The sequence below is a fragment of the Tiliqua scincoides genome, chromosome 4, assembly GCF_035046505.1.
Source record: "Tiliqua scincoides isolate rTilSci1 chromosome 4, rTilSci1.hap2, whole genome shotgun sequence".
NCBI lineage: Eukaryota > Metazoa > Chordata > Lepidosauria > Squamata > Scincidae > Tiliqua > Tiliqua scincoides.
In genome coordinates this window covers 220,016,724-220,029,231 of record NC_089824.1, presented here as the reverse complement: position 1 = coordinate 220,029,231, position 12,508 = coordinate 220,016,724, and the positions used below count along the sequence as shown (strand labels likewise).

The 12,508-nt window shown below is 44.3% G+C and overlaps 1 protein-coding gene across 1 annotated transcript in view; it reads left to right on the top strand.

The window, feature by feature from the left end:
- The window catches only part of DNAJC5 (DnaJ heat shock protein family (Hsp40) member C5), a 56,898-nt gene that overhangs the window by 36,438 nt on the left and 7,952 nt on the right, over window positions 1-12,508 (top strand). The window contains exons 2-3 of the mRNA XM_066626021.1: window positions 5,736-5,853; window positions 11,513-11,726. Of these exons, the coding sequence (XP_066482118.1) occupies window positions 5,747-5,853; window positions 11,513-11,726 (321 nt within the window). The 5' untranslated portion in view covers window positions 5,736-5,746. The remainder of the gene's footprint in view (window positions 1-5,735; window positions 5,854-11,512; window positions 11,727-12,508) is intronic.

The window sequence follows — 12,508 nt, the reverse complement described above, 5'->3', positions numbered from 1 at the left end:
CAGTCGGCCCAGAAGGATACCATGGTCAATGGTATCGAAAGCTGCCAAGAGGTCCAGCAGGACCAACAGGGATGCACTCCCCCTGTCCAGTCCCCGGCGTAGGTCATCCACCAAGGCGACCAGGGCGGTTTCTGTCCCAAAGCCCGGCCTGAAATCAGATTGAAAAGGATCCAGATAATCCGCTTCATCCAAGACCCTCTGGAGTTGGGCTGCCACCACCTGCTCAATTACCTTGCCCAGAAACGGGATGTTAGAGACTGGTCGGTAGTTATCCAACACAGTGGAATCCAGGGAGGGCTTCTTCAGGAGGGGGTGATCCACCGCCCGTTTCAAAGCGAGTGGCAATGTCCCCTCCCCCAAAGAAGAGTTGACCACCCTCCCCGTCCACTCAGCCAGTCCACCCCGGGCAGCTCTTATCAGCCAAGCTGGGCAAGGGTCAAACAGGCAGGCAGACGGCCTCACACTCCAAAGGAGTCTGTCCACATCCTCAGGCTGCACAAGCTGAAAAGAATCCCACAACACTGGACAAGCAATTGCCAAGGGGACATCGTGAGATATTGTCAATGTGGCATCCAAGTCGCGGTGAATACGATCGATTTTATCTGCAAAATGTTGTGCAAACACGTCACAGCGGCTGACCGTGTATTCCTCCTTGTCTACCGGAGGGGCCTGATGAAGGAGGCCCCGCACCACACGGAACAGCTCTGCCGGATGGCTATCAGCAGGCGCAATGGTAGCAGAGAAGAACGATCTCTTCGCTGCTACCACCGCCGCGGAGTAGGCTCTATATCGGAGTAGGCTCCGATCGGACATGGAGTAGGCTCTACTCCGTGTCCGATCGGATTCATCGCGAGTTTTCTGCCACCGTCACTCTAGACGTCTGCCCTGCTGCTTCATCATTTGCAGCTCCTCAGTAAACCAAGGAGCCGCTCCGAGTCTGTGACGTGGCAGAGGTCTCTCTGGAGGAATCTCATCCACTGCCCTGGACATTTCCCCATTCCAGAGGTCAACCAGGGCCTCAGATGAGGCGCCGTTCTTGGCAGTGGGAAAATCCCCCAGAGCCCTCAGGAAACCTACCGGATCCATTAGCCTCCGGGGGCGGACCATAGAAAACGGTCCCCCGCCTCTGCGGAGGCAGGAAGTCGCAACAAGCCTAAACCTTACCAGGAAGTGATCTGTCCATGACAACGGAGTGATCTTTATCTCCTCTACATCCAGATCACTGGCCCCGTGCCCAGCTTGTGAACACCAGGTCCAACACGTGTCCTGCAGTATGTATCGGGGCCCAGATCTTCAGGGACAGGCCCATGGTTGTCATGGCGGCCATGAAATCCTGAGCTGCACCTGCCACAGGGGCCTCGGCATGAACATTGAAGTCCCCCAGCAGTAATAGGCGGGGGCCTCCAGTGCCACCCCCGAGATCACCCCGGTCAGCTCAGGCAGGGAGACTGTTGGGCGGCAGGGCGGGCGGTACACCAACAGAATCCCAATCCTGTCCGGCCCTCTCAACACAACATGCAGTAAGAAGAATGGTAAGAAGAATGATTCCTTCTACCTGGAGACAGCAAAAAGAAAAAAAAATCTAAATGTGCTTTTTGTCCTACATCCACATAACAGATTTTGGGCCCAATCCTATCCAATTTTTCAGTGCTGGTGCAGTCATGCCAGTGGGGCATGAGCTGCATCCTGTGGTGGAGAGGCAGTCACAGAGGCCTCCTCTAGATAAGAGAACCTTTGTTCCCTTATCTTGGGGCTGCATTGCGGCTGCACTGGTGCTGGAAAACTGGATAGGATTGCCCTTTGTCTGCTATTCTGAGCCATCCAGTGTGTCATCTGACCTGATACCATGTATACCATAGGGACACTTTGCTGCCCCTTAACTAGTCATATCTAAAAAATTTGACATCTGTTTTGGTTGTCATATAATACAGGCCTCTGAAAAGAGTGCTTAAAATATATTCAAATTAATGACTTAGCAGATGGTAGCAAGGTTCCACGTGCTTCTCTGTGTCTCAGCAGGAACTTGTCTCACTCTGAAGTGAAGATTTTTTTTTTTTTATTAATTGCCTTTTAGATTCTTTTTGGATTCAGAGTTACTTTCTGACTCCAACATGCTTGATCAGCTGGAATTGAACTGACCACTGTGTCTTGCTCTTAGTTACTGGTGAGAGGACTGCTGTGAATAAATTCATAGTTGGACCATCTAGCTCCAGAGTTCTGTCTTGATATCAGCTTGGCAGATGTCCCAGAAATGTTTAGAACCATGCCATGAGAGATAGCCCATCCTTATTGCCAATGCCCATAGCTGGTCATTGGGGTACACTATGTCTGCATACCTATCAAGCTGCATTAAGCCAAGTCAGACCAGTGGCCCATCTAGCTTAATACTGCCTGCAGCAACAGGAAAGCAGCTGTCTTGCGGTTTCAGGGATGCAGTTTCCTCAAACTTACCTGAAGATGCTGGAACTTGAACCAGCAAATGTCAATACAAAAACCATGTGCTCTGCCACTTATACAGAAGTTATGCTGTTGGCTATTTTCTGCTATGCATTTTATCCAATTCCTTTTAAAACAGCTAATGCAAATAATCCTAATCCTGCATCAGTAAATTCAACTGATTAATTGCATATTCTGAAGTATTTCTTTCATTGTCTTAGACCTGTTGCTTATTCAGGTGTGCATCGCTAAGCAATGTTCTGACCAACAATGGACCACATATTCTATGGTCCATCGTTGGTGTGCCTATGTCCTCTTGTTTACTAACTGGTTACCTTTGTGCTGGTGGTGGAAGCCCCAAAGGCCTCTTCGAGGGTTGTGCCAGCTCATTTATTCCAGGCTGTAGTGGCCTCCATGGACCTCAGAAGCCTCTGAAAGCTACTTCCAGTTTTTGGAAGCAAATCAGAAGTGAATTTAGGGGCTTCTGCAGTCCATTTATATGCATGTCATTCTGAAGCTAAAATAATAACAGATGAACAACTTACAGTAGGACAACTTCAAGCCTGCCTCATTCAGTTCTGGGTTTGTGGATAGTTGGTCTGCCTGTTACAGTCATATTATGAGCTTCCCAGACCACTAACAAAGCTTTCAAACCGAACTTCCAAGTCTAATTACACTTCAACACTGCAGCCTTATGCATGTTTACTCAGAAGTGAGTAGCACTGTGTTTAGTGGATCTTACTTCCAGGAAATTGTTCATAGGATTGCAGTCTAAAGCTTTTGTTCTGCTATTTTCAGCTAGTTTATCAAATAATACAAAGGAATAATTGAGAATGTTGCTTCACTTTGATATGGGCAAGGTGTTAATTTTGTACCTTACTTTGCCTTACTGTGTTGAAAAGGAAATAGGTCTCATGCAGTTAGCCTTCTGCAGGTTAGCTGTAAAGAGACAGGTGACCCATTCTTTGCGTCATTCTTACATGAATCTTTTTGAGTTGAAATAATGGAATATAAGAACATAAGAACATAAGAACAGCCCCACTGGATCAGGCCATAGGCCCATCTAGTCCAGCTTCCTGTATCTCACAGCGGCCCACCAAATGCCCCAGGGAGCACACCAGATAACAAGAGACCTCGTCCTGGTGCTCTCCCCTACATCTGGCATTCTGACTTAACCCATTCCTAAAATCAGGAGGTTGCGCATACACATCATGGCTTGTACCCCATAATGGATTTTTCCTCCAGAAACTTGTCCAATCCCCTTTTAAAGGCGTCTAGGCTAGACGCCAGCACCACATCCTGTGGCAAGGAGTTCCACAGACCGACCACGCGCTGAGTAAAGAAATATTTTCTTTTGTCTGTCCTAACCCGCCCAACACTCAATTTTAGTGGATGTCCCCTGGTTCTGGTATTATGTGAGAGTGTAAAGAGCATCTCCCTATCCACTCTGTCCATCCCCTGCATAATTTTGTATGTCTCAATCATGTCCCCCCTCAAGCGTCTCTTTTCTAGGCTGAAGAGGCCCAAACGCCGTAGCCTTTCCTCATAAGGAAGGTGCCCCAGCCCCGTAATCATCTTAGTCGCTCTCTTTTGCACCTTTTCCATTTCCACTATGTCTTTTTTGAGATGCGGCGACCAGAACTGGACACAATACTCCAGGTGTGGCCTTACCATCGATTTGTACAACGGCATTATAATATTAGCCGTTTTGTTCTCAATACCCTTCCTAATGATCCCAAGCATAGAATTGGCCTTCTTCACTGCTGCCGCACATTGGGTCGACACTTTCATCGACCTGTCCACCACCACCCCAAGATCTCTCTCCTGATCTGTCACAGACAGCTCAGAACCCATCAGCCTATATCTAAAGTTTTGATTTTTTGCCCCAATGTGCATGACTTTACACTTACTGACATTGAAGCGCATCTGCCATTTTGCTGCCCATTCTGCCAGTCTGGAGAGATCCTTCTGGAGCTCCTCACAATCACTTCTGGTCTTTACCACTCGGAAAAGTTTGGTGTCATCTGCAAACTTAGCCACTTCACTGCTCAACCCTGTCTCCAGGTCATTTATGAAGAGGTTGAAAAGCACCGGTCCCAGGACAGATCCTTGGGGCACACCGCTTTTCACCTCTCTCCATTGTGAAAATTGCCCATTGACACCCACTCTCTGCTTCCTGGCCTCCAACCAGTTCTCAATCCACGAGAGGACCTGTCCTCTAATTCCCTGACTGTGGAGTTTTTTCAGTAGCCTTTGGTGAGGGACCGTGTCAAACGCCTTCTGAAAGTCCAGATATATAATGTCCACGGGTTCTCCCGCATCCACATGCCTGTTGACCTTAGCAATATGGACTGCTAATATAAGTGAAAACTGTGATGGGGACTTCGATTCTTACTGATGGCACTATCTACAAACTTGGGACTGTGTGAGGCAGGCCTGAGACTATCCTCAGTAAGCTGTTCAGCTGTTGTAGTTTAGTTTTAGACTGACATGTGTATGATGAAGCTTTTGTGATCTCTGTTGTGGAGATGAAGAACAATTGTTGATGAAACTTTCATGAGCCCTTAGATGAATTTTAAGTGATTTGCATGTTTGCTTCATCATCTTAAACTTGGCTGTTATCTGTAGAACTTAAGTTTCACTTCATCAAAAACGTTATCCAAATGTATTACATATAATGTGTTTGAGTCATGAGTTTACAAGCCATGATGTGCATGTGCAACCTCCTGATTTTAGAAATGGGCTATGTCAGAATGGCAGATGCAAGGGAGGGCACCAGAATGAGGTCTCTTGTTATCTGGTGTGCTCCCTGGGGCATTTGGTGGGCCGCTGTGAGATACAGGAAGCTGGACTAGATGGGCCTATGGCCTGATCCAGTGGGGCTGTTCTTATGTTCTTATGAGTTTTAGTTTGTAGTTTCATACTGGCAGCTTTTCATTGACAGTGCACGGCTATGCATCATTCAGTGAGAGTAACCCATCATTATAATATAATTTTATGTTGCAGTGATTGCATTTGTATTGTACACTTCCTCCAGTGCCCTAAGAGCAGTACTTGGAGAGGTTGTCCCACTTGATTCTTAGGAAATCCTTGTGAACTTGACCAGGCTGGGAGATAGTGATTTTTCCCAGGAGCGTGCAGTGAGCTTCACAGTTGAGCAGAAATATGAACCTGGTGTACCCAGTCTATATCCACCATTCTAACCGCACTGATTTTACCTTGATTGATTGATTCTTCATATGACCACAATGCACATTGATTTATTCTTCATATGACCACAATACTTTTCTTCCTTTCAGGCTAGCTCAAGATGGGGGACCAGAGGCAACGTTCATTGTCTACCTCTGGGGAAACCTTGTACCATGTTCTAGGCCTGGACAAGAATGCTACTTCAGATGATATTAAAAAGTCATACAGGTAAGGAGGCCAAAAGCCAATTCTAAACAGAGTTGACTTGCTAACAAATGATGAACAACATGACTAGTTCATATTCTTACTATTGCACTAGAACAGTGGTTCCCAAACTGTGGGTCGTGACCTGATTTTTGTTGTGTCCTGTAGCAGCCAAGCAGAGCCTCCAATGAAAAACTCAGATAACTAATTGCCTCAATCCCTGAGGCTATTCAAAAATCAGGTAGCTGCGAATTGCCCTGCAAAGAGCTTGACTCCTGCAGTTTGCAAGGAGCTGAGCACTTGCAGTTTGCAAGCATGTATACATAAAGGAGATAAACATTCGAGCATCTTTTTTCCTGGTTTTTATTATTAGCAAATAAAAATATTTCATTCTAAAAATATTTCCTGTTTAAAAAACAAAGGGCACAATCTAACCGGGTCTACTCAGAAGTAAGTCCTATTGTGTTCAATGGGACTTACTCCCAGGAAAGTGAGGTTAGTTCAAAGTCTCGTAAAGCTAGGTGGGTCCCAATAGAAAGTCATTTTAAAAAGTGGATCTCTATGCTAAAATGTTTGGTATCAATAGGATCTTGCCTATTGATAGCCGCTGAATACTGCTGGTCCCTTACTGGCATTCCTCTTAGTTACGTGAAACATAGTCAAGTGAAAAAAAACATGGCAATAAGAATCCATTTTAATCTCCTGGTTCAAGACAGTTGGTAGGAGATACCATGATGCATTGTTTGTTTTGAAACCATTGCGGCCTCTTGGGACAACCTTGAGATAAGAAGCATCTTACCAAATTTGTTTGGGCTTCTTTTCAGATTGTTTAGCTTTTGTGGATCTTGTGTAGTAACAGAATCACTCCTCTGGTGACTAACAGGTTAGACCAGTATTTCTCAAATTGTGGGTCAGGACTCACTGACCACAATTTAGGTTGTGAGCCAATTTCAGGTCGGTCCCCATTCATTTCAGTGTGTCTTTTAAATATATTAGACTTGAAACTACCATGGTATGTGACTGAAAATACTACCAATCTGTACTTTTAACAGGCTACTATGCATATGCTTTTAACAGTGATAGTGGGGCTTAGTCTTAGGTAAGTGTGGATAGGATTGTAGCCTCTAGGATATTTGGGGAATTCATTTTAAACAGATCAGCAACTGCTTGGGAGGGTTAGGAGGTCTCTTTAGTTTAAATATATTTTTGAACTGATACTTATTGTAAATGTTTAATTTACTTACTTCATTTACTTAAGTAAATTTAAGAAAACTAAAATTTTCCTGCTTGATGATGTCACTTCCAGTGATGACATCACTTCTGGTGGGTCCGGAAAGATTGTCATTCTAAAAAGTGGATCCCGGTGCTAAAAAGTTTGAGAACCACTGGGTGAGATTCATGAGCTACAGATTTCTTGTTGGTCCTTTCTGTAGGTTTTTCAAATGACATTGTGTCTTCATTTCTACACTGACAGCCAGTGGAGAAATCTCTCATGACTCTGTGGTGAGTCTTGGTATTAACTCAAAGTTGTAAAAAAAGTCAATCCCTTTTTAAAACTTTCAATCACATTTTAAAAATTAATTTTTGAGTGAGGCTTGAAAACCTTGAAGAAAAGTGTGCTTCAAATCCCCATAGACTTAACAGAAGCACTTGTGCAATGGCAGTACAGTAGTCTTAATTAAGGAGGGTTTACAACTGGTAAATGTTATGATCTGAATTTTGCAACAGAGGTCATCAGTAATCCTTTCATGGCGATAGGTGACTCAGCGAGAGCTGCTATCCCTTGGATTTCTCTAATCCAGGTTGAAAATACTTCTCTAGTTCCAAATAATACATTTTTATTCTCGCAACTTTTCAAGAGAAACAACAAATAGCAGAAGATGTGTTTGTCTTTACATATATTAAAAAGTCTGACTTCTAGCGGAGTCCAGGACAATTGTTTTTCTTACACTGAAGGATACTCATGAAGAAATTCACCAAGACAAGTCATGTAACAATAAAATATTGTGAGAATTATGAGGACATACAGTCAAACTAGATTCTTCACTACTTCACATCACAGATGTTCTTATGTTCTTATGTTCTTATGTTCAGATCTTTCTAGAAAAATGTTCAGTGTGCATGACTACACAGTGGTTTTTCCCATGTATTCCTTTGCAGTATCGTTGTGAATAGAAAGTATTACGTGGCCATTATTTTGTTCTATCAACACCTGTCAGTGCAAGGAATATTCCGTTTAGAGCTGCTTTTGGATAGGAATATTCTCTAATGCAGTGGTTCCCAAACTGTGAGTTGGGAATTATTTGGTTATTATTCCTTATAAATAAATAAAATATTTCTTTCTAGATCTCCTTTTATTAAAGTCTGATAAACTTAGGTTGGTCCTGTTAGAGTGCTGTTTTAAAAAGTTTGGGAACCATTGCTCTAATGAGAATCAGTTCTGTTTACGGCTCAATACAGTTCTCAGGCTTTTTTGATTGGTGCCTCCCTTGACATACTGGGCCATTGGCTATGGCTCCCTCATGGATACAATCCTATACATGTATAGGGTGGCGGGTTTTTTTTACAGAGGGTTCCACAGCTCCTCTGTCTGGTTTCTGTGGCTTCCTGTGGAGTTACAGCTCAAAGATTGGGAACCACTCGCTTAATATTTGATAATATTCCCTGAGACCAGCAAGGCAGCAACTACTCATCCTGGTCTGGTGATGGTTGCTGACGTAGACAGCTTTAAAGGGGGATTATACAAATGACATCACATGGAGGGCAGCTCTTTCTCTGACTGTTTCAGTAGCTAACTGAAACTTCCATGTTTGCCCTGGTTGTCAGGACAACAAACATCGGAAAAGGGCTTGCTTGGAGTTCCAGGTATTGGATTCTGGGGTTCTTAATGGGAGGCCTTGATAGTTTATGTAACACAGTGTTTCTCAAACTGTGGGTCATGAACTAATTTCAGATGGATCCCCATTCATTTCAATATTTTTTTATATGCTTTTAACAATGATAGTAAATGGGACTTACTCCTGGGTAAGTGTGGTAGGATTGCAGCCTAGGATTGTTAAAAATGTTCCTGCTTGATGTTGTCATGTCTGGTCACGACATCACTTCTGGTAGGTCCTGGCAGGTTCTCATTCTAAAAAGTGGGTCTTGGTACTAAAAGTTTGAAAACCATTGCTGTAATGTATTCCTCCTGCTACTTCCCCTCAGACAGTGTTTGGACTTTTACTTTTGTCTGAAAATCTGAATCTTCAACTGCAGCAAACAAAGAGCCATTTCAAACACTTTTATTTTCAACAATGGGATTATGGTAAATCTAGTGAGTAGTAATTTTTTAGTCATTTGAGGTTGGGAGGGGGAATCTGGATCGTCACCTCATTTTCACTTAATTTCTAGACCAGATTTGTTTGAGCATTGCAGAGTCCTCAAATAATGCCTTACAGCAGAGGTTCTCAAACTGTGGGTCACGACTGAATTTCTGGTGGATCGCGATAAGATGGCGTCCGCCATCTTGAAAAAGGGCAAAATGAAGTCAGCGGCGCCATTTTGAAAAAAGGCAAAGTGACCCAGGCATAGCCATTTTGACACAGGGCAAGTAGACCTAGGAGGAGCCATTTTGACACAGGGCAAGTAGACCTAGGAGGAGCCATTTTTAAAAAGGGCAAATCGACCCAAGCGGTGCCATTTTGAGAAAGGGCAAACAGACCCTTGGGGAGTGGAAAAGCGCCCTGGAGTGGGGACCATGGGTGTCGGCTTCAGTGCCCACACTGTGCTGCCATGTGCTCAGCCGGGCAAGAGGGGGAGTGGGAAAGCATCCTGGAGTGGGGACCATGGGTGGCGGCTTCCGTGCCCACACTGTACTGCCATGTGCTCAGTCAGGTGAGAGGGGGAGTGGAAAAGCGCCCTGGAGTGGGGACCATGGGTGGTGGCGGCGGAGGCTTCAGCGCCCACACTCTGCTGCCATGTGCTCAGCCAGGCGAGAGGGAGTGTGGAGAGGCCAGGACAAGTGAGCGCTCCCAATATAGCTACCCCATTGTTTGGCTCCTTTCAGCAGGTGGGAGGAGAACAGTAGGGCATCCCTATCTTTCCAGCTGTGAGGGGGATGCTCCATGGCCCCGCCCCACACTTCTCTGATGCACACCTTTAAAAGTAGTCAAACAGATATGATACATCTCTCCAAGTGCCTTCGTCATCTCTTCTGCACTGAACATGTGTCTGAGAAGCTAGAGACGGGGTTGGACTAGATGACCTTTTAGGTCATTCCATGATTTTGGTGATCATCAGGGTTGTGTGTGAAATGGACTTAAAGTAAGCACTGAGCATATGTCTGAGAAGCTACAGACGGGGGTGGACTAGATGACCTCTTATGTCCCTTCCAGTTCCATGATTTTGGTTATCTTTAGGTTTGTATGTGAAATTAACTGAAAGTAAAGTCAGTGTATGTGGCAGAGAACCATTTGGAATCTTCAGGGTAATTTGTGAAATGGGGTGCATTACTGATGATGGGAATGGTGGTGGCTGTCCTGGCAGCTGTGATTTCAAAGCCCACAAGGCTCACTCCTTGCTTGTATCTCTGGTTCAATCTTCAGAGAATTACAGCTCTGCTATGGTCTTTCACCAATTTTGCTTTATTGTTGCCAGCTGACAGTTTTGGCATATGTTTAAAACTTCCTACTTCTTGGTGGTGGTTTTACAGATGCAGGTTGTTAAACTTTCATATTTATTCCTGGAAGCATTAAGATATTCAGTAGAAATGGGTAATTGCTTTTTAAATATAAACACCAGACCTTTTCAGAGCACAGAATCAAGTCATTAATTTTGCGAACTCAGGAGCCTTAACTTCCACATTTCCCTATGCCTGCCCAAACACTGTTTCACCTGCATCCTTGTCTCCAAAGCACCATGACCCAGGCTAGTTCCAGGGAGTGAGTAATAAAATTTAAGGACCTTTCCTTTTGGAGAATATCACAAAGCTACATTAAATGATGTTCCCAACTTAACACAATGGGCAGTAAAAAGGGCTTGCTTCTGGTGTGGAACAGTGGTAGGGGGGGCGGGAAGAAGCTTCTGAGCTGGAATATTTTCTCTTGTCATTTACAATTTGAGTTCCTAGGTAAGAACAGTGATGTCACTTCCTGTTTGATGAAATCACTTCCAGCTCTGATATCACAGTGATGTCACTTCCTGCTTGATGATATCACTTCCTGCCATGTCATCACTTCCAGGTTGATGACATCACTTCTGGTGGGTCCCAGACAGATTGTCATTCTCAGAAGTGGGTCCCAGGCTGAAAAGGGTGAGAACCACTGCCTTACAGTAACGCTGCAGAATTTGTGGCTGAAAGTGTGAAGTACACATTCAGTTCCACAAGGGGTCTCCCTTTTCTTTGGAACTTCTTCTGCATGAACATGATGTGGGTTATATCCCTGACTGGAATCAAATAGAAGACTTGCCTAACTTGAGACCAAATTTGTTTAGACCATACTCTAAGTGTGAGTTTTCACCTGTGGTCTTGAGCAGAAGGCCTTGCCTTTTGTTCCCTTTAGCAGGTGGGTGCTGCTCCTTGCTTTACATAAATATCCGTTTGACGTACAGCGAGTGGGTAATTCTTTGCAGCCATGAGCAGAGATTCTATCCAGAGCAGTGGGAGTCTTCAGCTGGCTCTTAAAATGTTTTCTTTCCTCCACAGGAAACTGGCATTAAAGTATCACCCTGATAAGAATCCGGATAATCCAGAAGCTGCAGATAAATTTAAAGAGATCAACAATGCACATGCAATATTGACTGATGCAACGAAACGAAATATCTATGATAAGTATGGCTCCTTGGGTCTGTATGTAGCAGAGCAGTTTGGAGAGGAGAATGTGAACACGTACTTCGTGCTCTCCAGCTGGTGGGCAAAGGTAAACGGCAGGACAACTGTATTCTGTTCTGAACATGCTGATAATCTCAAGCAATGGGTAGTTCTACACATCCTCTGGTTTTCTTGCAGTTTTGGGGATACCTGCGTTCAGCAAAGGCAACTGTTTAGGATTTCATCAAGTAATTTCTGGATTCCTTGCCCTTTCCCTCTCCCTCTCTCTGGGAAAATTAGGTATAGGTTTCATTATAGTTGAGAAGGGTTGGCAGAATAGGAGTTCTGGGTCAAAGGAGGTGATTGATTTTAAGCTTCTTCCATAGCAGCATTCTTTGAAACATGCTCTCTTGAAACTCCTAGAATGCATTTAGGCTTGTGGTTTGAAATGGATTGTGTGACTCTCACTGTTTAAAAAGCTCTTTGGTCTTTTAGCATTAAAACCATGGTGTGTTGTGTGATGTCATACTTTGAAGTCCCTTAACTTGCTGTTTGAGTGTGCTGGTTTCCTGTTCTGATGAATCAGCCATAGCTACTGTGGCCTTTCAGTTTATGGTATATGGAAAACAGAAACAGTGCTCTCCTTCTGAAATGAGATGCCTTTGCCACAGGGAGTTATCACCTTTGCACAAAAACAACTATTTGAGGTGATTTCTTCCTGCTATGTGGTGCATTGTTTTTGATGTTAGGCTGGGCTTGGGATATACTGGGGCTTGATTGACAAGCGACTAACACCAGTAGTACAAACAGCAACAGAGCTGTGAGAATGCCAAAGCTGCTGGAGTCTGGGGATTGCCGTAACATCTTCATCTTAAAACCTAGTCACTTGCC